The sequence below is a fragment of the Ranitomeya variabilis genome, chromosome 6 (genome assembly GCF_051348905.1).
Source record: "Ranitomeya variabilis isolate aRanVar5 chromosome 6, aRanVar5.hap1, whole genome shotgun sequence".
Lineage (NCBI taxonomy): Eukaryota > Metazoa > Chordata > Amphibia > Anura > Dendrobatidae > Ranitomeya > Ranitomeya variabilis.
The window spans coordinates 740,421-768,308 of NC_135237.1; the positions used below are offsets into that span (position 1 = coordinate 740,421).

At 46.6% G+C, this 27,888-nt stretch overlaps 2 protein-coding genes across 3 annotated transcripts in view; one reads left to right on the plus strand and one right to left on the minus strand.

Moving 5' to 3' along the window:
- The window catches only part of LOC143781227 (tyrosinase-like), a 301,860-nt gene that overhangs the window by 123,011 nt on the left and 150,961 nt on the right, over positions 1-27,888 (minus strand). For both annotated transcript variants that reach the window (XM_077267712.1, XM_077267711.1), the window contains exon 3: positions 3,439-3,652. In XM_077267712.1, the coding sequence (XP_077123827.1) occupies positions 3,439-3,652 (214 nt within the window). The remainder of the gene's footprint in view (positions 1-3,438; positions 3,653-27,888) is intronic.
- LOC143781228 (uncharacterized) overlaps positions 1-27,888 on the plus strand; it is a 254,177-nt gene that overhangs the window by 78,400 nt on the left and 147,889 nt on the right. The gene's annotated exons all lie outside the window — the stretch shown is intronic.

A 27,888-nucleotide genomic window follows, 5' to 3' on the forward strand; every position in this document is an offset into this window, starting at 1 on the left:
CAGTGTTATTATAAGGTAAATTAAAATTCACAAGCTTAAGTGACAAGAATTGATGTTTTTGACATTAAAATGGGCACTGTTGGTGTTTTCCTGTCCTCCACTCACTGCCGACTTTGATTCCCCATTGACTTACACTGGGTTTCGTGTTTCGGTCGATCCCCCACTTTTTGCGATAATCGGCCGATTTCACTCGACCCGACTTTTGAAACCCGACTCGATCCTAAAAAAGTAAAAGTCGCTCAGCCCTAGTGTCTACCCCTAATTTTAGCTGTTTGAGAAGCTTTTTGTCACCCCTTTATGTGTTGTGTACACATTTGGGTTGGCCTCCCGTTGAATCTAAAGGTACCGTCACACTCAGCAACTTTGCAACGAGAAAGACAACGATCCGTGACGTTGCAGCGATCTCGTTGTGTTTGACACGCAGCAGCGATCTGGATCCCGCTGTGAGATCACTGGTCGGAGCTAGAAGTGCAGAACTTTATTTCGTTGTCAGGTCGGCGTGTATCATCATGTTTGACATCAAAAGCAACGATGTCAGCAATGTTTTACATGGAGCTAACGACCAGCGAGAACGATAAGTGAGTCGCCGTTACGTCACTGGATCGCTCCTGCATCGTTCTGGAGCTGCTGGGTTTGACGTCTCTACAGCGACCAAAACAGCGACGCTCCAGCGATCGGCTCGTTGTCTATATCGCTGCAGCGTTGCTGAGTGTGACGGTACCTTTATGGTGTTCAGGTAAGTTCGTTGAACCATGTTTAGCAAACGTCTAATCGTTCAGTGAACGGAAACGAACCTTGAAAAGTTCATTCATCTCTAATCTCAACCTCAGCAAAGGGTAAAGGGTCTCATACTATCATTATTAAAAAATGACCAAGTATTGGATTGACAAGGCTACGGTTAAGTGGATTCACAACTGGCTCTGTGATCGTACATAAAAAGTGGTAATAAATTGTTGCACATCTAATTGGAAAAGTGTTATTCAAGTGGAGTACTACAAGGTCTGTCCTGGCCCCAGTGGTGTTCAACATTATTATAATTGATGTAGATAGGGAACTGAAAGTAAACTAGTCAAATTTGCAGACAATGCAAAGCTTGGAGGGATAGCTAAGGGTACCGTCTCACATAACGATTTACCAACGATCACGACCAGCGATACGACCTGGCCGTGATCGTTGGTAAGTGGTTGTGTGGTCGCTGGGGAGCTGTCACACAGTCAGCTCTCCAGCGACCAACGATGCCGAAGGCCCCGGGTAAACAGGGCCGCGCTTCCCGATGTTTACCGTGGTTACCAGCGTAAAAGTAAAAAAAAACAAACAGTACATACTTACATTCCGGTGTCTGTCCCCCGGCGTTCTGCTTCTCTCCACTGTGTCTGTGCCAGCCGGAAAGCACAGCGGTGACGTCACCGCTGTGCTCGCTTTCCGGCCGGCCGGCGCTCACAGTGCAGAGAAGCAGAACGCCGGGGACAGACACCGGAATGTAAGTATGTACTGTTTGGTTTTTTTTACTTTTACGCTGGTAACCACGGTAAACATCGGATTACTAAGCGCGGCCCTGCGCTTAGTAACCCGATGTTTACCCTGGTTACAAGCGAACGCATCGCTGGATCGCTGTCACACACAACGATCCAGCAATGACAGCGGGAGATCCAGCAACGAAAGAAAGTTCCAAACGATCTGCTACGACGTACGATTCTCAGCAGGGTCCCTGATCGCTGCTGCGTGTCAGACACAGCGATATCGTATGGATATCGCTGGAACGTCACGGATCGTACCGTCGTAGCGACCAAAGTGCCACTGTGTGACGGTACCCTAACACTAGGGAAAACACGGAAAGGATTCAGAAGGATTTAGACAAGCTTGAACAATGGGAAGTGACTAATAGCATAGTAATTAACAGGGAGAAATGCAGGATTGTATAAACAGAATGGGAGGAATAGAACTAAGCAACAGCATGTTTGAGAGACTTGGGTATACTAATAAATCACAGACTGCATGTAAGTCAGAGTGGTGCAGCAGCAAAACAGGCAAACACAGTTCTAGGATGTATGAAGAGAAGCATAGAGTCTAGATCACGTGAAGTAATTATTCCTCTCTACTCCTCCTTGGAAGGAATACTGTGTCCAGTTCTGGGCACCACATTTTTAAAAAGAGATGAACAAACTGGAGCAAATTCAGAGAAAAGTTACCAGAATAGGGAGGCAGACTGTGACCTACTGTGTCCTACAAGGAATGTTTAAAGGATCTGGGAATGTTTAGACCGCAAAAGAGAAGACTGAGAGGAGACTTAATAGCTGTTTACAAATATGTGAAGGGCTGTCACTGTGTAGAGGGACCATCCTTACTCTCATTTGCACATGGAAACACAAGAAGCAATGGAATGAAACTGAAAGGGTTAGAGTTACCTACAGATACAGATAGATACAAAATAGATATTAGAAAAATCTTTTTGACAGTGAGGGTGAGTAATGAGTGGAATAGGCTGCCACGTTAGGTGGTGAAGTTCTCTTTCAATGGATGTCTTAAAATAGATGCTGGACAGACAGATGGTTTAGTGAATCCTGCATTGAGCATGAGGGTTGGGCCAGATGACCCAGGAGGTCCCTTCCAACTCTCCTTTTATGATTTTGTGAAAATGAAAGACTCTCGTAGTCCCAGCCGGAGACACCACAAAATTAGAGATTCTCACAGTCCGGGCATAAGACACAACAAAATGAGAGACTGTCATAGTTCCTGCACAAGATGCCACAAAATTAGATTCTCATAGTCCTGACACATGACAAAACAAAATGATAGACTGTTATAGCCACCATATTAGACACCACAAAATGGAGATTCTCATATTCACCGCATGAGACATCAAAAAATGAGAGACTGTCTTAGGCTAGTTTCACACTAGCATTTTGCTGAGCTGCGGAGGGCTGCGGACTTCCTCTGTGAAACCCCGCCCACGGCAGCACCTCTGCCGCTCAGCTCCGCCTACGTCCGCATGCGGCCTGCCTACCTATCTTTAACATTAGGTACGCAGGTTGTGCGGATGTATGCGGATGCCTCCGCATGCGTCGTTTTGACAATGCAGAGAAAAAAAAATTCCAACCAGCTGCGTTCGACGCGAGTTGCCGTGGGTCGCCGCATCGTCAAAACGACGCATGCGGAGCCATCCGCATACATCTGCACGGCCTGCGTACCTAGGTAGATAAGTACGCAGGCCGCATGCGGATGTAGGCGGAGCTGAGCAGCGGAGGTGCGGCCGTGGGCGGGGCTTTACGGAGGAAGTCTGCAGCCCTCCGCAGCTCAGCAAAACGCTAGTGTGAAACTAGCCTTAGCCAAAGCAAGAGATGCTACAAAAGATGTAAATCTTGTACTGATGACATAACATCTCCTTGCATTAAACTTTCATTCTCCCTTTCCAAGATAGCACAGTAAAACAGTAAAAACCTTCTAGAGCATTCCGGAAGCTTCGCCGTGATGTCTCATTATATGGGGGTGTATCAAAATTTTTCAGTTTCAGTGCATTTTCGACATCCTCCAATGTGGGTAAGTTTGGAGCATAAGGTGTAGTGCCAGGCCTTCGGTGTAGCCTTTCCATTTTGTATTCAGCATCAGCCAAAGGACAATATTCATCCTGGAAATTGAAGCCGCTGCAAATGGCCTGTAAAGAGAAGAAAGTGTGACAGGGAAATGTCCAAGACTTTTATCAAATATGATGTGCTGTTATCCTGCCCTCATTATCATCCCCCAGAGCTGACTTCTCTCTAATATGTGTGTGACGTTATCCTGCCCTCATTATCATCCCCCAGAGCTGACTTCTCTCTAATATGTGTGTGATGTTATCCTGCCCTCATTATCATCCCCCAGAGCTGACTTCTCTCTAATATGTGTGTGATGTTATCCTGCCCTCATTATCATCCCCCAGAGCTGACTTCTCTCTAATATGTGTGTGATGTTATCCTGCCCTCATTATCATCCCCCGGAGCTGACTTCTCTCTAATATGTGTGTGATGTTATCCTGCCCTCATTATCATCCCCCAGAGCTGACTTCTCACTAATATGATGTGACGTTATCCTGCCCTCATTATCATCCCCCGGAGCTGACTTCTCACTAATATGATGTGACATTATCCTGCCCTCATTATCATCCCCCGGAGCTGACTTCTCTCTAATATGTGTGTGATGTTATCCTGCCCTCATTATCATCCCCCGGAGCTGACTTCTCTCTAATATGTGTGTGATGTTATCCTGCCCTCATTATCATCCCCCAGAGCTGACTTCTCACTAATATGATGTGACGTTATCCTGCCCTCATTATCATCCCCCGGAGCTGACTTCTCACTAATATGATGTGACATTATCCTGCCCTCATTATCATCCCCCGGAGCTGACTTCTCTCTAATATGTGTGTGATGTTATCCTGCCCTCATTATCATCCCCCGGAGCTGACTTCTCTCTAATATGTGTGTGATGTTATCCTGCCCTCATTATCATCCCCCGGAGCTGACTTCTCTCTAATATGTGTGTGATGTTATCCTGCCCTCATTATCATCCCCCAGAGGTGACTTCTCACTAATATGATGTGACGTTATCCTGCCCTCATTATCATCCCCCGGAGCTGACTTCTCACTAATATGATGTGACATTATCCTGCCCTCATTATCATCCCCCGGAGCTGACTTCTCTCTAATATGTGTGTGATGTTATCCTGCCCTCATTATCATCCCCCGGAGCTGACTTCTCACTAATATGATGTGACATTATCCTGCCCTCATTATCATCCCCTTGAGCTGACTTCTCTCTAATATGTGTGTGATGTTATCCTGCCCTCATTATCATCCCCCAGAGTTGACTTCTCACTAATATGATGTGACGTTATCCTGCCCTCATTATCATCCCCCGGAGCTGACTTCTCACTAATATGATGTGACATTATCCTGCCCTCATTATCATCCCCCGGAGCTGACTTCTCTCTAATATGTGTGTGATGTTATCCTGCTCTCATTATCATCCCCCGGAGCTGACTTCTCTCTAATATGTGTGTGATGTTATCCTGCCCTCATTATCATCCCCCAGAGTTGACTTCTCACTAATATGTGTGTGATGTTATCCTGCCCTCATTATCATCCCCCGGAGCTGACTTCTCTCTAATATGTGTGTGATGTTATCCTGCCCTCATTATCATCCCCCGGAGCTGACTTCTCACTAATATGATGTGACATTATCCTGCCCTCATTATCATCCCCTGGAGCTGACTTCTCTCTAATATGTTTGTGATGTTATCCTGCCCTCATTATCATCCCCCAGAGCTGACTTCTCTCTAATATGTGTGTGATGTTATCCTGCTCTCATTATCATCCCCCAGAGCTGACCTCTCACTAATATGTGTGTGATGTTATCCTGCTCTCATTATCATCCCCCGGAGCTGACTTCTCACTAATAAGATGTGCTGTTATCCTGCTCTCATTATCATCCCCCGGAGCTGACTTCTCACTAATATGATGTGACGTTATCCTGCCCTCATTATCATCCCCCGGAGCTGACTTCTCACTAATAAGATGTGCTGTTATCCTGCTCTCATTATCATCCCCCGGAGCTGACTTCTCACTAATATGATGTGACGTTATCCTGCCCTCATTATCATCCCCCGGAGCTGACTTCTCTCTAATATGTGTGTGATGTTATCCTGCCCTCATTATCATCCCCCAGAGCTGACATCTCTCTAATATGTTTGTGATGTTATCGTGCCCTCATTATCATCCCCCCAGAGTTGACTTCTCACTAATATGTGTGTGATGTTATCCTGCCCTCATTATCATCCCCCGGAGCTGACTTCTCACTAATATTATGTGACGTTATCTGCTCTCATTATCATCCCCCGGAGCTGACTTCTCTCTAATATGTGTGTGATGTTATCCTGCCCTCATTATCGTCCCCCAGAGCTGACTTCTCTCTAATATGTGTGTGCTGTTATCCTGCCCTCATTATCATCCCCCAGAGCTGACTTCTCTCTAATATGTGTGTGATGTTATCCTGCTCTCATTATCATCCCCCGGAGCTGACTTCTCACTAATATGATGTGCTGTTATCCTGCCCTCATTATCATCCCCCAGAGCTGACTTCTCACTAATATGATGTGCTGTTATCCTGCTCTCATTATCATCCCCCGGAGCTGACTTCTCACTAATATGATGTGACATTATCCTGCCCTCATTATCATCCCCCAGAGTTGACTTCTCACTAATATGATGTGATGTTATCCTGCCCTCATTATCATCCCCCGGAGCTGACTTCTCACTAATATGATGTGACGTTATCCTGCCCTCATTATCATCCCCCGGAGCTGTCTTCTCACTAATATGATGTGACGTTATCCTGCTCTCATTATCATCCCCCAGATTTGACTTCTCACTAATATGATGTGACGTTATCTGCCCTCATTATCATCCCCCGGAGCTGACTTCTCACTGATGTGTGTGATGTTATCCTGCCCTCATTATCATCCCCGGAGCTGACTTCTCACTAATATGATGTGACGTTATCTGCCCTCATTATCATCCCCCGGAGCTGACTTCTCACTAATATGATGTGACATTATCCTGCCCTCATTATCATCCCCCAGAGCTAACTTCTCTCTAATATGTTTGTGATGTTATCCTGCCCTCATTATCATCCCCCAGAGCTGACTTCTCTCTAATATGTTTGTGATGTTATCGTGCCCTCATTATCATCCCCCCAGAGTTGACTTCTCACTAATATGTGTGTGATGTTATCCTGCCCTCATTATCATCCCCCGGAGCTGACTTCTCACTAATATGATGTGACGTTATCTGCTCTCATTATCATCCCCCGGAGCTGACTTCTCTCTAATATGTGTGTGATGTTATCCTGCTCTCATTATCATCCCCCGGAGCTGACTTCTCACTAATATGATGTGACGTTATCTGCCCTCATTATCATCCCCCGGAGCTGACTTCTCACTAATATGTGTGTGATGTTATCCTGCCCTCATTATCATCCCCCGGAGCTGACTTCTCACTAATATGTGTGTGATGTTATCCTGCCCTCATTATCATCCCCTGGAGCTGACTTCTCTCTAATATGTTTGTGATGTTATCCTGCCCTCATTATCATCCCCCAGAGTTGACTTCTCACTAATATGATGTGACGTTATCCTGCTCTCATTATCATCCCCCGTAGCTGACTTCTCTCTAATATGTGTGTGATGTTATCCTGCCCTCATTATCATCCCCCGGAGCTGACTTCTCACTAATATGTGTGTGATGTTATCCTGCCCTCATTATCATCCCCCGGAGCTGACTTCTCACTAATATGATGTGACGTTATCCTGCCCTCATTATCATCCCCCGGAGTTGACTTCTCACTAATATGATGTGACGTTATCCTGCCCTCATTATCATCCCCCGGAGCTGACTTCTCACTAATATGATGTGACGTTATCCTGCCCTCATTATCATCCCCCGGAGCTGACTTCTCACTAATATGATGTGATGTTATCCTGCCCTCATTATCATCCCCTGGAGCTGACTTCTCACTAATATGTGTGTGATGTTATCCTGCCCTCATTATCATCCCCCAGAGCTGACTTCTCACTAATATGATGTGACATTATCCTGCTCTCATTATCATCCCCCGGAGCTGACTTCTCACTAATATGATTTGACGTTATCCGGCCCTCATTATCATTCCCCGGAGCTGACTTCTCACTAATATGATTTGACGTTATCCTGCCCTCTTTATCATCCCCCAGAGTTGACTTCTCACTAATATGATGTGATGTTATCCTGCCCTCATTATCATCCCCCAGAGTTGACTTCTCACTAATATAATGTAACGTTATCCTGCTTTCATTATCATCCCCCAGAGCTGACTTCTCACTAATTATTATTATTATTATTATCATCATCATTATTTTTTTATATAGCACCATTAATTCCATGGTGCTGTACATGAGAAGGGGTTACATCAAAATACCACTATCACTTACAGTAAACAAAACTAACAATGACAGACTGATACAGAGGGAAGAGGACCCTGCCCTTGCGGGCTTACATTCTACAGGATTATGGTGAAGGAGACAGTAAGTCGAGGGTTGCAGTAGCTCCAGTGGTGTTGAGGTGGCCGTGTGGTCTTTACAGGCTGTAAGCTTCTTTGAAGAGCTGGGTTTTCAGGTTTCTTTTGAAGGATCCAAAAGTAGTGGATAACCGGGTGTGTTGGGGCACTGAATTCCAGAGGATGGGGGATATTCGGGAGAAGTCTTGGAGGCGATTGGGTGAGGAGCGAATAAGCGTGGAGGAGAGAAGGAGGTCTTGGGAGGACCGGAGATTACGTGAGGGAAGATATTGAGAGATTAGTGTGGAAATGTACGGAGGAGAAAGATTATGGATGGCTTTGTAGGTCAGTGTTAGTAATTTAAACTGGATACGCTGGGAAATTGGGAGCCAGTGAAGGGATTTGCAAAGAGGGGAAGCAGGAGTGTAGCGAGGAGAGAGATTAATTAGTCGGGCAGCAGAGTTAAGGATGGACTGGAGGGGTGCGAGAGTGTTAGAAGGTAGGCCACAGAGGAGTATGTTGCAGTAGTCGAGGCGGGAGATGATTAGGACATGCACGAGCATTTTGGTAGAGTGGGTTGAGGAAAGGACGGATTCTGGAAATATTTTTGAGCTGGAGGCGACAGGAGGTGGAAAGAGCTTGGATGTGCAGTTTGAAGGACAGGGCAGAGTCAAGGGTTACTCCGAGGCAGCGGATTTTGGGGACAACGGAAAGTGTGATTTCATTTATTTTGATAGATAGATCAGGTAGGGAAGATATGCGTGATGGAGGAAAGATAATGAGTTCAGATTTGTCCACACTGAGCTTTAGGAAGCAAGAGGAGAAAAAGGAGGATATGGCTGATAGACACTATGGGATTCTGGAGAGCAGAGAGGTGTCATCTGGGCCAGACAGGTTGATCTGAGTGTCATCGGCATATAGATGGTACTGGAAGCCATAGGACCTTATGAGTTGTCCAAGGCCGAGTGTATAGATTGAGAAGAGTAAGGGTCCTAGGACAGAGCCTTGGGGGACTCCAACAGAGAGGGGGCGAGATGAAGAGGTAGTATGGGAGTAGGAAATGCTAAATGTGCGGTTGGCAAGGTATGAGGAGATCCAAGATAGGGCAAGGTCTTTGACCCCAAAGGAAGAGAGGATCTGTAGTAGGAGGCAGTGGTCAACTGTGTCAAAGGCAGAGGACAGGTCTAGGAGGAGGAGTATAGAGAATTGTCTGTTAGCTTTGGCTGTAAGTAAGTCGTTAGTAATTTTGGTCAGGGCAGTCTCAGTGGAATGGTGGGGACGGAAGCCAGATTGTAGGTTGTCGAAGAGAGAGTTAGATGCAAAGTGAGAGGAAAGTTCAGCATGGACGTGCTGCTCAAGGAGTTTGGAAGCAAATGGGAGCAAAGATATGGGGCGATAGCTGGACATAGCGCTTGGGTCAAGGGATGGCTTTTTGAGGATAGGTGTGATTGTGGCGTGTTTGAAGGCAGAGGGGAAGGTACCAGAAGTTAATGAAAGGTTGAAGAGATGGGTTAGGGATGGGATAAGTGTGGTGGTGAGGTTGGGGAGGAGGTGGGATGGGATGGTGTCAAGTGCACAAGTGGTGAGGTGTGATTTGGAGAGAAGATGAGCAAGCTCCCCTTCACAGATTTTGGAGAGTGAAGTCATGGGGTTTGGGTATTGGTCTCTCATATAAAGGGGTTGTGGTGGTTTGACAACAAAGACTTGCCTTGTTTGGTCTATCTTATCTTTGAAGTGCATGGCAAAGTCCTCGGCAACGATTAGGGAACTCGGAGGGGGCAGTGGTGGGCGGAGGATGGAGTTAAGAGTGTTGAAAAACTGTTTGTGGTTGTGGGATAAGGAAGATACGAGGGTTGTGAAGTAGGCCTGTTTAGCAGAGGTGGGAGCTGATTTGAATGCCAGTGTTGCTTGTTTGAGTGCAGTGAAATCATCTTGTGAATGCGTTTTCTTCCAACGCCGTTCTGGAGATCTCGATACTTTCCGAAGCTATTTAGTGATGTTATTGTGCCAGGGTTGTCTATTCGTTCGTTGCACTCTGCTATGCATGACAGGGGTGACCGTGTCAATAGCTGATGCAAGAGTGGCATTGTAGAAAGCAGTGGCGGTGTCTGTGTCGTGGAGTGAGGATATAGAGGACAGTGGTAGGATAGTCAGAGAGTGTGTGGGTGTCTAGGTGCGCGAGTTTCCTGCGTGGGTGCGCATGGTGCTGGACATGGGTGACAGGTGAGGAGGACAGGGATGAGAAAGAGTAGATGGTGGTCAGATAGAGGGAGAGGGGAGGTTGTGAAATTAGATAGGGAGCAGAGACGGGTCAAGACCAGGCCTAATCTGTGTCTGTCGGTGTGGGTGGCTGAGGAGGACCACTGAGTAAGTCCAAAGAATGAAGTAAGGGACAGGAGTTTGGAGGCTGCTGACTGGTGGGTGTCAATGGGGATGTTGAAGTCACCCATGATGATGGTGGAAATGTCAGCAGACTAATATGATGTGACGTTATCCTGCCCTCATTATCATCCCCCGGAGCTGACACTAATATGATGTGACTAGGGTTGAGCGAAACGGATCAGACAAATTCAAAAATTGCCGACTTTCGGCAAAGTCGGGTTTCATGAAACCCCACCCGATCCCAGTGTGGGATCGGCCATGCGGTCGGCGATCTTCGCGCCAAAGTCGCGTTTCGTATGACGCTTTCAGCACCATTTTTCAGCCAATGAAGGAGGACCCAGAGTGTGGGCAGCGTGATGACATAGGTCTTGGTCCCCACCATCTTAGAGAAGGGCATGACAGTGATTGGCTTGCTTTCTGCGGCGTCACAGGGGCTATAAAGGGGCGTGCACGCCGACCGCCATCTTACTTCTGCCGATCTCAGCATAGGGAGAGGTTGCTGCAGCTTCGTCGGAAGCAGGCATATAGTTAGGGAGGGAAAATTAACCCCCAAACCGCTTGTGCTGTAGCGATTTCCAGTGTCCAACACCACCTTTGTTTTGCAGGGACAGTGGAGGCTAGATCTTTGTGCATCAGCTCTGTAGCTTATTAGGCTGCCTTATAAGGCTCAAACAACAATTAGGAAACTCAGTGGAACTAACCACTGAGCCCAAGGAAGAGAACCAAAGGATGTCAAAACATGTCTTAGTTTATTAACAAAAAATGATACAGAAAAAAGACCTAGGGAAGACCAGAGTGTAACCCACACCATATAACATAATAGTATACCAGGGGTTAAATTAGGATTGCACTACACTTAAGCGAATGCTTTGAGGAATATGCCCGATATAGGAGATATACATTAACTGGTCCATGGGTGCCTTAATAAGGCATACACAATAAGTCCCACTTGTACATCACATAAACCAAGTGTGGCATTACCTTGAAAATGAAAATCCCTGGTGTGTTTGAATGATGAATGGAAAGGTGCAGGATAGCCCGGTCTTCCCATCTCACCCCGACGCGCGTTTCGCCCTTAGCTTCTTCCGGGGGCGTGCTCAAAGGATGGTGAGAGGGATCTTTTAAATGAGTGGCAACCAATGGTTGTGAAGTGAGGAGGAGGACTAAAAAATGCAGATCCAATGGGATTAAACGTGCCGTGTGACGGAGGTGAGAGATGGGAGGAAGCAGAGGGGACGTCATGTGACTGGCATAGTATTTGTACTCCGCCTGCATGTATGTGTCCGAGCACCACAAGCGAGATTTACGGCGCGTGCGGTCATCATCGTCATCCATGATGAAGCACTTCCGTGTCCGCGCTCCCTGGGTCGCACACAGGGAGGTGCACATACTCAGAGTGGAGCGCCTTCGGAAGTGCATGGTGACATGACCGACTGCGCATGCGCACTATCGCTAGGGAAATGGCTGGAACACATAGAGAATGAAATTGTTGTGATCGGTGAGAGAATGTGCTTTTTCTAAACAGGGCAAATATATATCACCAGAGAACACCATAAGTGAAAAGGAAACATATATTGGGAATAATCAAACTAAACTATTTATTAGTGATTAAGTTGACAATGAGTAAATAAACATATTATTTAAAATACATACGAATCCCCATTGCTCTATGGGCATAATAAAAGAGCACAAACTGTGTCCGGGTGTGTTGATATTATTAATGGGACAAACCCGTATCCCAATTATTGAATAAAAAAGTGTAACAATGAACAGATGATAATAAATATAAAGGAATACAAATCCTAAATGAGTGTATATGGGTACACAGACCCAATAAGTGTACACAGAGTATCAATAGACATCTTATAAAACTGGATAAAAAGTGACAACTACTATAATATACATGCTAAAAAAAGGGGGACAAAGTGTAGAATATAAAATTACAATGTGGGAACCCACTGTGATTGTGACCTCAGACTATCGCAAAGGCATCCCCCCCACACACAATAGTCCTATTAAATTATCCGACATCCATATGATCTTTATATTGCGATCCCATTGAACACTTCAAGATGATTCATATATACAAGAAAGCCTCTTCAGAACACAACGATGGAACCACCCAATCCTGAGATCTCATAATGGAACAAGGTAAGTGGTCTTTAATTCTCTTGTGCCTTATAAGGCTCCCTGATGGCTGCATTGCTGTTTGTACGCCGCTATGCAAACCAACTGCTTTTTTAAAAGCAAAAATCCTGTTGCTCCTTTCTGCAGTTTTCTTGTGTATTTGTCCACACTCTTGTGTGCAGCAGTCCTTTTTGTTGCTGCCATACTTGTCCTGAGATCATTGTAGGGAGATAGAAATTGTACTACAGTCCTTGGATTTTGTCAGATATCTTCCAGCCACTTTCTGCCACTTACATTGTGTTGTGTTACACACTGGGCCTGAGTTGTGGTGCTGTTTCCCCCCCAAAAAAGGGAGATTCAAATTCTCACAAAGTGGATATACGTCAGTTCTGTTAGTTTGTCGTATATCAGCCAGCCACGTTCTGCCACTTACACTTGTGTTGTAAAATACAGTGGGCCTGAGTTTGGCTTCAGTCTCCCCCAAAAAAAGGGAGATTTAAATTGCCACTAAGTGGATCTACTTCAGTTCTGTTTGTCGTATATCTGCCACTTACATTGTTGTTATGATTTGGTGGCCTAAGAGCAGCATGAGACGTACTCTAGAGAAGGTGGTACCTGTACTGACCGCAGACCCTGAACTTAACACCGCAACTAGAAGTAGCCGTGGAATGTACCTAGCACTCCCTGGACATCTCGACACAGCCGGAGGACTAATTACCCCTAGAGATAGAAAAGGGAAAACTATCTTGCCTCAGAGAAAATTCCCAAAGGACAGACAGCCCCCCACAAATATTGACTGTGAGAGGAGAGGGAAAAAACATACACAGACTGAAATCAGAATTTAGCAAAGGAGGCCACTTCTAGCAATAAAAATGATAGGACAGAGTACTATGCGGTCAGTATTAAAACACTAGAAAATATCCACCACAGAAAATACAAAAACTCCACAGCTAACTAAAGATATGGAGGGTATATCTGCATCTCCAGAGATACCAGCTTGGCTAAACAAATCCTTATACAGACCAAGCTGGACAAGACAAAAAACATGGAAAAGAACTGAACAATAAGGCCACAGCATGTAGACAGCAAAAAATCAAGGCCAGAACTTATCTTTGTTGAAAAGAACTGCAAAGCAGGAGAGACCAGGCAGAGATGTGAATCCTCCAGGAAACAATGGACAACTGGCACTGACTAAAGGGTGAAGCAAGACTAAATAGCCCAGTCAGATTTGCAGAAAGTGAACACACCTGATAAATGGTGCGATTCAGAGACAGCAGCGCTACCACTTACAACCACCGGAGGGAGCCCAAGAGCAGAATTCACAACAGTACCCCCCTTGAGGGGGGTCACCGAACCCTCACCAGAGCCCCCAGGCCGATCCGGACGAGCCAAATGAAAGGCACGAACCAAATCATCAGCATGAACATCGGAGGCAACAACCCAAGAATTATCCTCCTGGCCATAACCCTTCCATTTGACAAGATACTGAAGCTTCCGCCTCGAAAAACGAGAATCCAAAATCTTCTCAACCACATACTCCAACTCCCCATCAATCAACACCGGGGCAGGAGGATCAACAGAGGGAACAACGGGCACCACATATTTCCGCAACAAAGATCTATGAAAAACATTATGGATGGAAAAAGAGGCTGGAAGGGCCAAACGAAAAGACACTGGATTGATAATCTCAGAAATCCTATAAGGGCCAATAAACTGAGGCTTAAACTTAGGGGAAGAAACCTTCATAGGGACATGACGGGAAGACAACCAGACCAAATCCCCAACCCGAAGCCGGGAACCAACACACCGACGACGGTTAGCAAAACGCTGAGCCCCCTCCTGAGACAAAACCAAATTGTCAACAACATGAGCCCAAATTTGCTGCAACCTGTCAACCACAGAGTCCACCCCAGGACAATCAGAAGGCTCAACCTGCCCCGAAGAAAAACGAGGATGAAAACCAGAGTTACAAAAGAAGGGTGAAACCAAGGTAGCAGAACTAGCCCGATTATTAAGGGCAAACTCGGCCAATGGCAAGAAAGCCACCCAATCATCCTGATCAGCAGACACAAAGCATCTCAAATAAGTTTCCAAAGTCTGATTAGTTCGCTCGGTTTGGCCATTTGTCTGAGGATGAAATGCGGAAGAAAAAGACAAATCAATGCCCAGCCTAGCACAAAAGGCTCGCCAAAACCTAGAAACAAACTGGGAACCTCTATCGGACACAATATTCTCCGGAATGCCATGCAAACGAACCACATACTGAAAAAACAACGGAACCAAATCAGAAGAGGACGGCAACTTAGGCAAAGGTACCAAATGAACCATCTTAGAAAACCGGTCACAAACCACACAGATAACTGACATCCTCTGGGAAACCGGAAGATCCGAAATAAAATCCATAGAAATATGCGTCCAAGGCCTCTCAGGGACCGGCAAAGGCAAAAGCAACCCACTAGCGCGGGAACAGCAAGGCTTGGCCCGCGCACAAGTCCCACAGGACTGCACAAAAGAACGCACATCCCGTGACAAAGAAGGCCACCAAAAGGACCTACCAACCAAATCTCTGGTACCAAAAATGCCCGGATGACCAGCTAACACAGAACAATGAACCTCCGAAATCACTTTACTAGTCCATCTGTCAGGAACAAACAATTTCCCCACTGGACAGCGGTCAGGTTTATCAGCCTGAAATTCCTGAAGAACCCGTCGTAAATCAGGGGAGATGGCAGAAAGAATCACCCCTTCCTTCAGAATACCGACCGGCTCAAGGACCCCAGGAGAATCAGGCAAAAAGCTCCTAGAGAGGGCATTAGCCTTAACATTCTTAGAACCCGGAAGATATGAGACCACAAAATCAAAACGGGAGAAAAACAGGGACCATCGGGCCTGTCTAGGATTCAGCCGTTTGGCAGACTCGAGATAAATCAGATTCTTATGATCGGTCAAGACCACAATACGGTGCTTGGCCCCCTCAAGCCAATGTCGCCACTCCTCAAATGCCCACTTCATAGCCAACAACTCACGATTGCCGACATCATAATTGCGTTCCGCAGGCGAAAACTTTCGAGAAAAGAAGGCACACGGTTTCATCAAGGAACCATCAGAATTCCTCTGAGACAAAACGGCCCCTGCCCCAATCTCAGAAGCGTCAACCTCAACCTGAAAAGGAAGAGAAACATCCGGCTGACGCAACACAGGGGCAGAAGTAAATCGGCGTTTAAGCTCCTGAAAGGCAGAAACAGCCGCAGAGGACCAATTCGTCACATCAGCGCCTTTCTTCGTCAAATCGGTCAGGGGTTTAACCACACTGGAGAAGTTGGCAATGAAACGGCGATAAAAATTAGCAAAGCCCAAAAATTTCTGAAGGCTCTTCACAGATGTGGGTTGAGTCCAATCATGAATGGCCTGGACCTTAACAGGGTCCATTTCAATAGCCGAGGGAGAAAAAATTAAACCCAAAAAAGAAACCTTCTGAACTCCAAAAAGGCACTTAGACCCCTTCACAAACAATGCATTAGCACGAAGGATCTGAAATACCATCCTGACCTGCTTCACATGAGACTCTCAATCATCGGAAAAAAACAAAATATCATCCAAATATACAATCATGAATTTATCCAGGTAATCCCGGAAAATATCATGCATAAAGGACTGAAACACAGATGGAGCATTAGAGAGCCCGAAAGGCATCACAAGATAATGAAAATGGCCTTCGGGCGTATTAAATGCTGTTTTCCATTCATCACCCTGTTTAATACGAACAAGATTATACGCCCCTCGAAGGTCGATCTTGGTAAACCAGCTACCAGCTAGCCCCCTTAATCCGAGCAAACAAATCAGAAAGCAAAGGTAAAGGGTACTGGAATTTGACCGTGATCTTATTGAGAAGGCGATAATCTATACAGGGTCTCAAGGAGCTGTTATAGAAGGGTTAATAGGTTGCCTTTAACTGCCTTGTCTTTAAGTGCCTCTTGCCTTTAATTGCTAGAATTACTAGAATCTGTTAACGCAGTAGTCTGATGGTCTCCCCTCCAAGGAGACTACACTTCTTATCATGTATGTTCTCAATAGTCAGTCACAACATGTTTTTGGTACGTTGTGAGGAATAAAGGTCAGTATGACCCTGGGTGATGGTGGGGGCTACATGAGTTAGATTGAAATACATTTTGTGTAAATGGTATAAAACATTGCTTTGGCTTTTAATATATCAGATAAAAGTGACTTGCTCACAGGATATGTGTGAGGTGTCTTTTGTCTCCAAGCGCGCTTGTAAAATGACGGGTGTAATTCCACAATTAGGCCTCACTGGTGATCTGTCAGCTGACAATGGGTCAGAACGAAAACAGCTACGACAGAGCCATCCTTCTTGGCAACAAAAAAGAACCCCGCTCCCAATGGTGACGAAGACGGGTGAATATGCCCCTTCTCTAAGGACTCCTTTACATAACTCCACATAGCGGCATGCTCTGGCACAGACAGATTGAAGAGTCGACCCTTAGGGAACTTACAGCCAGGAATCAAGTTAATAGCACAATCACAGTCTCTATGAGGAGGTAGGGAACTGGACTTGGGCTCATCAAATATATCCTGGAAATCCAACAGAAACTCAGGAACTTCAGAAGATGGGGAAGAGGAAATTGACATCAAAGGAATATCACAATGCATCCCTTGGCAACCCCAACTAGTCACAGACATAGATTTCCAATCCAGCACCGGATTATGTAGCTGTAACCATGGAAAACCCAGCACAACAACATCATGCAAATTATGCAACACCAAAAAGCGAATATTTTCCTGATGTGCTGGAGCCATGTACATGGTCAACTGTGTCCAGTACTGAGGTTTATTCTTGGCCAATGGAGTAGCATCTATCCCCCTCAAGGGAATAGGGCTCTGCAAAGGCTCCAAGGAAAAACCACAGCGTTTGGCAAATTCGAAGTCCATTAAGTTCAGGGCAGCGCCAGAATCCACAAATGCCATTACAGAAAAGGATGACAATGAGCAAATCAGGGTAACAGACAAGAGAAATTTAGGCTGTACAGTACTAATGGTAACAGGCCTAGCGACCCTCTTAGTACGCTTCAGGCAATCAGAAATAGCATGAGTAGAGTCACCACAGTAAAAACACAGCCCATTCTGACGTCTGAATTCCTGCCGTTCTGCTCTAGTCAAAATCCTATCACATTGCATAGGCTCAGGACTCAGCCCAGAGGACACCGCCATATGATGCACCACCTTACGCTCGCGCAGGCGCCGATCAATCTGAATGGCCAGAGACATCGATTTGTTCAAACCAGCAGGTGTGGGGAACCCCACCATAACATCCTTAAGGGCTTCAGAAAGACCCTTTCTGAAAATAGCTGCTAGGGCATCCTCATTCCATTTTGTGAGCACAGACCACTTTCTAAATTTCTGGCAGTATACTTCTGCTGCTTCCTGACTCTGACACAGAGCCAGCAAGATTTTTTCTGCCTGATCCACAGAATTAGGTTCGTCATACAGCAGTCCGAGTGCTTGAAAAAATGCGTCCACATTGAGCAATGCAGGATTCCCTGGCTCAAGGGAGAATGCCCAATCCTGCGGGTCTCCACGCAGCAGAGAAATGACAATCTTCCCCTGCTGAATGGGGTCACCAGAGGAACGGGGTTTCAGAGCAAAAAACAATCTGCAATTATTTTTAAAGTTCAGAAATTTAGATCTATCCCCAGAAAACAAATCAGGAATAGGAATTCTAGGCTCAGAAACAGGAGTCTGAACGACATAATCTTGGACACTCTGTACCCTTGCAGCGAGATGATCGACACGCGAGGACAGACCCTGAACCTCCATATCAGCACCAGAATCCTGAACCACCCAAAGATTAAGGGGAAAAAAAAGACAAAACAAGCTGCAAAGGAAAAAAAATGGCTCAGAATTTTCTTTTCCCTCTTTTGAGATGCATTCAACACATTACTGGCCAGCTGTACTGTTATGACCTGGTGGTTACGGAGAAGCACTGATATGACCTGGTGGGTAAAATGAATCATGGACAAGCTCTGAGGAGGTGGTAGCTTTACTGACCGCAGTTCCTAATCCTAACACCAACACTTGAAATAGCCGTGGAGTGTTCCTGACTCTCCCTAGACACCTCGTCACAGCCTAAGAACTAACTACCCCTAAAGATGGAAACAGAAAACTATCTAGCCTCAGAGAAATTCCCAAAAGGAAAGATAGCCCCCCACAAATATTAACTGTGAGTAGAGAGGGAAATGACATACACAGAGATGAAAACAGATTTTAGCAAAGGAGGCCAATTCCTAATCTAGATAGACAGAAATAGAAAAGGATCCTGTGCGGTCAGTATTAAAAACTAAAAATCCACGCAGAGTTTACAAAAATGATCTCCACACCGACTCACGATGTGGAGGGGCAAATCTGCTTCCCCAGAGCTTCCAGCTAGCCTGAATAATTCATAATAACAAGCTGGACAAAAAGAAACATAACTTAAACTGAGCAGTAAAGTCCAAAGCAAATGGACAACCAAAGAACTAGCAAGAACTTATCTTATGCTGAAATGGACAGGCCATCAGAGAAATCCAAGGAGAGATCTGAATCCAACCCAGAGAACATTGACAGCTGGCATGGACTAAAGACCAGAGCCAAGTTAAATAGCAAGGCCAGGGGAGCCGATTAGTGAAAGCAGCAGCTGCGGCTAAACTCAAGGAGCAGCAGTTCCACTCGAAACCACCAGAGGGAGCCCAAGGGCAGAACTCACAAAAGTACCATTCATAACCACAGGAGGGAGCCCAAGAACGGAATTCACAACACCTGATGTCCTGCCTGGGTCCTGATGTCCCGCCTATGTGTGACTCGGTGATCCGTTGGTGCCTTGGGGTCCACTGGGTGGTACTCTTCTGGAGGTGTGGAATCAGGAGCCTGATATAGTCATGTTTTGTTTATGTACTGTGTGACTTTACTTTAGTAAACTTTACTTTCTCTATACATGAAGTTGTGCGGTGTAATCAAGTCCTACGTGTCTCTTTCCTTGTCCACATGCTCAGCTGCCAAAGAACCCCGGTCTCTTCCCTCCCCTAGTTTGGATAGGCCAGGGGCCACCTCTGCGGTTTAAAGGGTCCGTATTTTGTCCCCGGGGGACACGTGCCCCATGCCTTCTGAGGTTGGTCAGCTTGGGGGCGTCGATAGGCTGGGCCGCATCTGCAGCTGATCGTGACACTGTCTTTCTATGCCTTGGAGGTCCTGGCCTGCCCTGCCTCTAGTGTTTTGTCAGAGCAGGTTTTTAGTGCCGCTGGTGGAAATGTAACTGATAAGCGCTTCCGCCTGTCAACTGAAAATGCTGACAGGTTGACTCTTATAAAAATGAACAAGGGCTGGTGTGGCACCCCATGAGTCTGGATGCCACAGTGGCAATGCCTCCCTCACAGGGGGTAATGCCATGCCTGGAAGCAAGGAGGGATCCCCTTAACAGGTAACACTAGCATTCAACACTTTCCTGACTCCAGACAAGAAGGGGGAGCTCTACACCCAGTTTCAGGGGAACTTCCCTGATAAGCTCTGGCCTGGAGGCGGGGTTAGTCAGCCAGTGAGAGACAGTGAAGGAAGAGGAAGCAAGTGAGGAGAAGCTGGGGATAGGAGCTGTGACTAAGCTCACCCCAGGACTGAGTGCAACAGACCGGACACCAGAGTCTGTGGTTGTGTGGGAACTGCATGCCCCTCAACTGAATCCGGAGAACAGGAGATTATAGGTCTCCTGGCCACATCTGACGCCCGAAGGCACAGCAGCAAACTAGAGAGCCTGGAGTCACCACGAGGGAGTGACATTAGGAAAAGGCTCAAGCTGCCTGCCATGCGGGTAGTGTTCCACCAAAAGGACAGACTGAGAGAGGAACTTGAAGAGAGCTTAAGGCATCAAAAACCTAAAGAACAGCACAGTAGGGAGGCTTCCAACCCCACCTGGTTAGGGGGATTCTGAACTGCTTCCAGGCTGCCTGGATGTCCAATACCACCTGTACCTGTGCTCCAGACTGCACCTACAATTAAAGGTAAAGAAACTACAGTCCCTGTGTCCTCCAATCATTCCTGCACCCCAACTTCTACAATCCCTCATAGACTGTTCTGGTAGCCCCGGGGCCCCACTCCACCTGTGGGGAGCAGGACCATCCTAGCTGCAACACCATCGGCCCCAGCAGTCACTTTAAACAGCATAGGCTATCTATAGCCGAATACCACAGGTGGCGTCACGAACAATCCCCTACAAACATTCCCTCATCCCTTTTAAAGGGAATCTGTCACCCCAAAAATTTGTATATGAGATAAGGCCACGGGCATCAGGGGCTTATCTCCAGCATTGTGTAATGCATTCTGTAATGCTGTAGGTAAGCCCCCGATGTAACCTGAAAGAGGAGAAAAAGAGGTCAGATTATACTCACCCAGGGGTGGTCCTGCTGCAGTCCGGTGCGATGGGCGTCCGAGTCCGGCTCCTCCTATCTTCATACGATGACGTCCTCTTCTTGTCTTCCTGCTCCGGCGCAGGCGTACTTTGTCTGCACTGTTGAGGGCAGAGCAAAGTACTGCAGTGCGCAGGCACTGAGAAAGGTCACAGAGGCCCAGCGCCTGTGCACTGCAGTACTTTGCTCTGCCCTCAACAGGGAGATAAAGTACGCCTGTGCCGGAGCAGTGGCAGGAAGACAAGAAGAGGACGTCATTGTATGAAAATGGGAGGCGCCGGACCCGGGCCACGATGCCCATCGGACCTGGACCGCAGCGAGACCTCCCCTGGGTGAGTATAATCTAACCTGTTTTTCTTACCTTTCAGGTTACATCGGGGGCTTGAAAAAAGAAGGGGGTAACCAATGGCAGAATATACCTATAATATACCATCTGGGAAGATATCATTCCAGTCATATACTCATAAATAGTACTTCCCAGAAAACACTATTTTCCGCCTTAATATTGGATTCAAGACAGTTATCATAAACAACATGAGAGCAAAAGAAGAGGAAAAAATCCAAAAAGATAACTTTATGTCTTTATATAAAATTGCTTTATTGAAGTGAGAATATCAGGAGGCAATGGTGACAACACAGTCACCCAAACAATACTTAAAAACAAAATAGCGGATAGAGACACCCGGAGGGAGCAGCTACTGACCCTAAAAAGAATAAATGAATAGTAGCACTATATACATTTAGGGGTCAGTTATTATCAACAGGGTTAAATAACCAATGGCTCAAAGGCCCATCTACAAAATAGCCCACAGCCATGGAAAACTGTCACAGTATCATATTTCAATTAGTATAGCATAATATGGACACATAGCAAGGTTTTAGTAGGGCAAAGAGATAGCAAATAAATACATCACCCTGGAGGTCTTGTATCGGATGGCTGCAGAGTCCCGGTGTCCGCCCCGACGCGCGTTTCGGAACCCTTCGTCAGGGGGCGCATCTTATTTATTCATAATATGTTCATTTATTCTTTTTAGGGTCAGTAGCTGCTCCCTCCGGGTGTCTCTATCCGCTATTTTGTTTTTAAGTATTGTTTGGGTGACTGTGTTGTCACCATTGCCTCCTGATATTCTCACTTCAATAAAGCAATTTTATATAAAGACATAAAGTTATCTTTTTGGATTTTTTCCTCTTCTTTTACATCGGGGGCTTATCCACAGAAATACAGAATGCTGTAGATAAGCCCCTGATGCCGGTAGCCTTATCTCATATACGATTTTTGGGGTGACAGATTCCCTTTAATTCCATGCCCAAGGTCACTGCTGCTGTGATCACCCCTTTAAAAACTATTCAACCAGGTTCCGAGTACCCCACGGCGCTAGCGGGTGTTGCATTTAATTGGGCCAGATTTCTCAACACCACCGAATGATAGCACGTAACAAACTCATCCAGTGTCTTTTTTTGGGGGGAGGTCTATTCCCATGCACCTCTTTACACCCACACATGGGTATATGCTTCCTGATTTTGGCTATTTGCTGTTGTCCTCCTCCTTCTACTCATCCTCCACCACCATATCACCAGGGTGACAGTGGTCTGTGATGCAACACCCACATCATTTTTTTAAAGGGTGTTTATTATGCCCGTAAAAAAAAATTGTTATACAGTATGTTCATGTATACCCCCAGGGGTAAGTGTTTGTCAGCCCATACACTTAGTGCATGGGCATTACAAGCATAGGAGACCCACTCATTTCTAATGGGAACATTTTTTATGAGGCCCTCCTCCACGTCTCTTCCAAGCGGCATTGGGGTGCCTCCAACGTTTTGTCAGCCCTTGCATTCACTGCATAGGCAAACACTATGGGAGACCCACTTCCTAATAATGGGAACATTGTTTTCAGGAGGCCCTCCTGTACGTGTTTTAAAAGGGGTATTGGGATGTGTCCAAATTTTGGGCAGCCCTGCCACTCACTGCATAGGCAATAACAGTATAGAAGACCCACTGTTTAATGATGGGAGCAACAAAGCATAGCCCTCTGATGGCTCTCTAAGAATAGTAAAGGCCGCCTGCTGGCCCTATAAAATAGACTTTGTGACTTTCAGAGTCCTCCTTCATAAATGAAACAGGATGAGTCTGATGATGTGTCACACACCACATGGCCAGATAAGGTTGGAACATGGTACAATGACTTTTCCCAGAGAATGCATTTGTCTTGGTTGAAAGCAATGCTAAAGTTCAAAAACGCTACACGTGAACATAGCCCAAGGTGTGGAGGAACATTTTTGTTTTTGGTTATTTATTTTGCCTTATATACAAGTCATTACCCTGGAAAGGAGGTTCCTTAACATATTTCCCAGGAAAATCCATTTTGGTTTCATTTTTGAATGTTTTATTGTAAGTCTGTAAAAGTGGTGTAAGACTCTGACAACATCATACCTCCCAACCGTCCCGGATCCCGCGGGACTGTCCTGATTTTGACAGTCAGCCCCGGGATCCCGGGCAGGACATTAGTTGTCCCACACTACGCAAGGTTTGTTGCTGTTTTTTATTTTTTTGCAGCGATCCTGAATGAGCTGTCACGTTGTACCGCTCATTTAAGGTTATGAATATGCGCATATTCATGACCTAATGAGCGGTATCACATGACCGCTCACCCAGGAAGAAGGTGCTGAGCCGGGAGTCGGGAAACAGAGCGAGAGGGATGACCGTGCGGTGAGGAACAGGTAAGTATGAGGGGCGGGGGACAGGGGAGGGGGGATGAAGGAGGACGGTAAGCCGCGCCATCGCCATTCAAGATGGGTGCGGGGGGGAATATGAGCCATGCATACAGGAGGGGGAAATATGAGCCATGCATACGGGGGGGGAATATGAGCCATACATAGGGGGGGGGAATATGAGCCATGCATACAGGAGGGGGGGGAATATGAGCCATGCATATAGGGGGGGAATATGAGCCATGCATACAGGGGGGGATATGAGCCATGCATTCAGGGGGGGATATGAGCCATGCATACAGGGGGGAATATGAGCCATACATAGGGGGGGGGGAATATGAGCCATGCATACAGGAGGGGGGGGGAAATAAGAGCCATGCATACAGGGGGGAATATGAGCCATGCATACAGGAGGGGGAATATGAGCCATGCATACAGGGGGGGATATGAGCCATGCATACAGGGGGGAATATGAGCCATGCATACAGGGGGGAATATGAGCCATACATAGGGGGGGGGAATATGAGCAATGCATACAGGAGGGGGGGGAAATATGAGCCATGCATACAGGGGGGAATATGAGCCATGCATACAGGAGGGGGGGAATATGAGCCATACACACGGGGGGACTATGAGCCATACATGGGGGGGGAAATATGAGTCATGCATACAGGAGGGGAGGAATATGAGCCATACATACGGCGGGGGACTATGAGCCATACATAGGGGGGGAATATGAGCCATGCATACAGGAGGGGGGGAATATGAGCCATACATACGGAGGGGGGGGGGAACTATGAGCCATACACAGGGGGGGGAAATATGAGCCATGCATACAGGAGGGGGGAATATGAGCCATGCATACAGGGGGGAATATGAGCCATGCATACAGGAGGGGGAATATGAGCCATGCATACAGGGGGGGGAGAATATGAGCCATGCATACAGGAGGGGAATATGAACCATGCATGCAGTAGGGGGGGAATATGAGCCACACATACGGGGGGGGGGAATATGAGCCATGCATACAGGGGGGGAATATGAGCCATGCATACAGGAGGGGAATATGAGCCATGCATACAGGGGGGGGGAATATGAGCCATGCATACAGGAGGGGAATATGAGCCATGCATACAGGGGGGGATATGAGCCATACATACGGGGGGGGAATATGAGCCATGCATACAGGAGGGGGAAATATGAGCCATGCATACAGGAGGGGGGGAATATGAGCCATACATACGGGGGGGGAATGTGAGCCATGCATACAGGAGGGGAATATGAGCCATGCATACGGGGGGGGAATATGAGCCATGCATACAGGAGGGGGAAATATGAGCCATGCATACGGGGGGGGGGATATGAGCCATGCATACAGGAGGGGGAAATATGAGCCATGCATACAGGAGGGGGGGAATATGAGCCATGCATACAGGAGGGGGGTCAGTATACAGTATTAAGCATCATGTGGGATCATTTTACAGTATGGAGAACTGTGTGGCCAGTATACAGTATGGAGCATCATGTGTGGCCATTATACAGTATGGAGCATCATGTGCGGTCATTATACAGTATTGAGCATCATGTGGGGTTATTATACAGTATGGAGCATCATGTGCAGTCATTATACAGTATGCAGCATCATGTGTGGTCATTATACAGTATGGAGCATCATGTGCAGTCATAATACAGTATGGAGCATCATGTGCGGTCATTATACAGTATGGAGCATCATGTGCGGTCATTATACAGTATGGAGCATCATGTGCAGCCATTATACAGTATGGAGCATGATGTGCAGTCATTATACAGTATGGAGCATCATGAGGGGTCATTATACAGTATGGAGCATCATGTGCAGTCATTATACAGTATGGAGCATCATGTGCAGCCATTATACAGTATGGAGCATCATGTGCAGCCATTATACAGTATGGAGCATCATGTGCAGCCATTATACAGTATGGAGCATCATGTGCAGCCATTATACAGTAAGGAGCATCATGTGCGGTCATTATACAGTATGGAGCATCATGTGCGGCCATTATACAGTATGGAGCATCATGTGCGGCCATTATACAGTATGGAGCATCATGTGCGGTCATTATACAGTATGGAGCATCATGTGCGGTCATTATACAGTATGGAGCATCATGTGCGGTCATTATACAGTATGGAGCATCATGTGCGGTCATTATACAGTATGGAGCATCATGTGTGTTCATTATACAGTATGGAGCATCATGTGGGGTCATTATACAGTATGGAGCATCATGTGCAGTCATTATACAGTATGGAGCATCATGTGCAGCCATTATACAGTATGGAGCATCATGTGCAGCCATTATACAGTATGGAGCATCATGTGCGGCCATTATACAGTATGGAGCATCATGTGCGGTCATTATACAGTATGGAGCATCATGTTCGGCCATTATACAGTATGGAGCATCATGTGCGGTCATTATACAGTATGGAGCATCATGTGGGGCCATTATACAGTATGGAGCATCATGTGCGGTCATTATACAGTATGGAGCATCATGTGCGGTCATTATACAGTATGGAGCATCATGTGGGGCCATTATACAGTATGGAGCATCATGTGCGGTCATTATACAGTATGGAGCATCATGAGCGGTCATTATACAGTATGGAGCATCATGTGTGTTCATTATACAGTATGGAGCATCATGTGCAGTCATTATACAGTATGGAGCACTGTGTGGCCATTATACAGTATGGAGCGTCATGTGCGGTCATTATACAGTATGGAGCATCATGTGTGGCCATTATACAGTATTGAGCAACATGTGTGGCCATTATACAGTATGGGGCATCATGTGTGGTCATTATACAGTATTGAGCATCATGTGTGGTCATCATACAGTATGGAGCATCATGTGTGGCCATTATACAGTATTGAGCATCATGTGTGGTCATCATACAGTATGGAGCATCATGTGTGGCCATTATACAGTATGGAGCACTGTGTGGCCATATTTTTTTGTTTATAATTATTGTATATGAAAGTGTGATCAGCAGTGCTAAATGGGTGTGGTTGGGACGTGGATATGAGCCATACACACGGGGGGACTATGAGCCATACATGGGGGGGGGAAATATGAGCCATGCATACAGGAGGGGAGGAATATGAGCCATACATACGGGGGGGGACTATGAGCCATACATAGGGGGGAATATGAGCCATGCATACAGGAGGGGGGAATATGAGCCATACATACGGACGGGGGGGAAATATGAGCCATACATAGGGGGGGAAATATGAGCCATGCATACAGGAGGGGGGGAATATGAGCCATGCATACAGGGGGGAATATGAGCCATGCATACAGGAGGGGGAATATGAGCCATGCATACAGGGGGGGAGAATATGAGCCATGCATACAGGAGGGGAATATGAGCCATGCATGCAGGGGGGGGAATATGAGCCACACATACGGGGGGGAATATGAGCCATGCATACAGGGGGGGGAATATGAGCCATGCATACAGGAGGGGAATATGAGCCATGCATACGGGGGGGGGATACAGGGGGGGGGAATATGAGCCATGCATACAGGAGGGGGGGAATATGAGCCATGCATACAGGGGGGAATATGAGCCATGCATACAGGAGGGGGAATATGAGCCATGCATACGGGGGGGGGGGAGAATATGAGCCATGCATACAGGAGGGAAATATGAGCCATGCATAGGGGGGGAAATATGAGCCATGCATACAGGAAGGGGGGAATATGAGCCATGCATACAGGGGGGAATATGAGCCATGCATACAGGAGGGGGAATATGAGCCATGCATACAGGGGGGGGAGAATATGAGCCATGCATACAGGAGGGGAATATGAGCCATGCATGCAGGGGGGGGGATATGAGCCACACATACGGGGGGGAATATGAGCCATGCATACAGGGGGGGGAATATGAGCCATGCATACAGGAGGGGAATATGAGCCATGCATACAGGGGGGGGGAATATGAGCCATGCATACAGGAGGGGAATATGAGCCATGCATACAGGGGGGGGGATATGAGCCATACATACGGGGGGGGGGAATATGAGCCATGCATACAGGAGGGGGAAATATGAGCCATGCATACAGGAGGGGGGGAATATGAGCCATACATACGGGGGG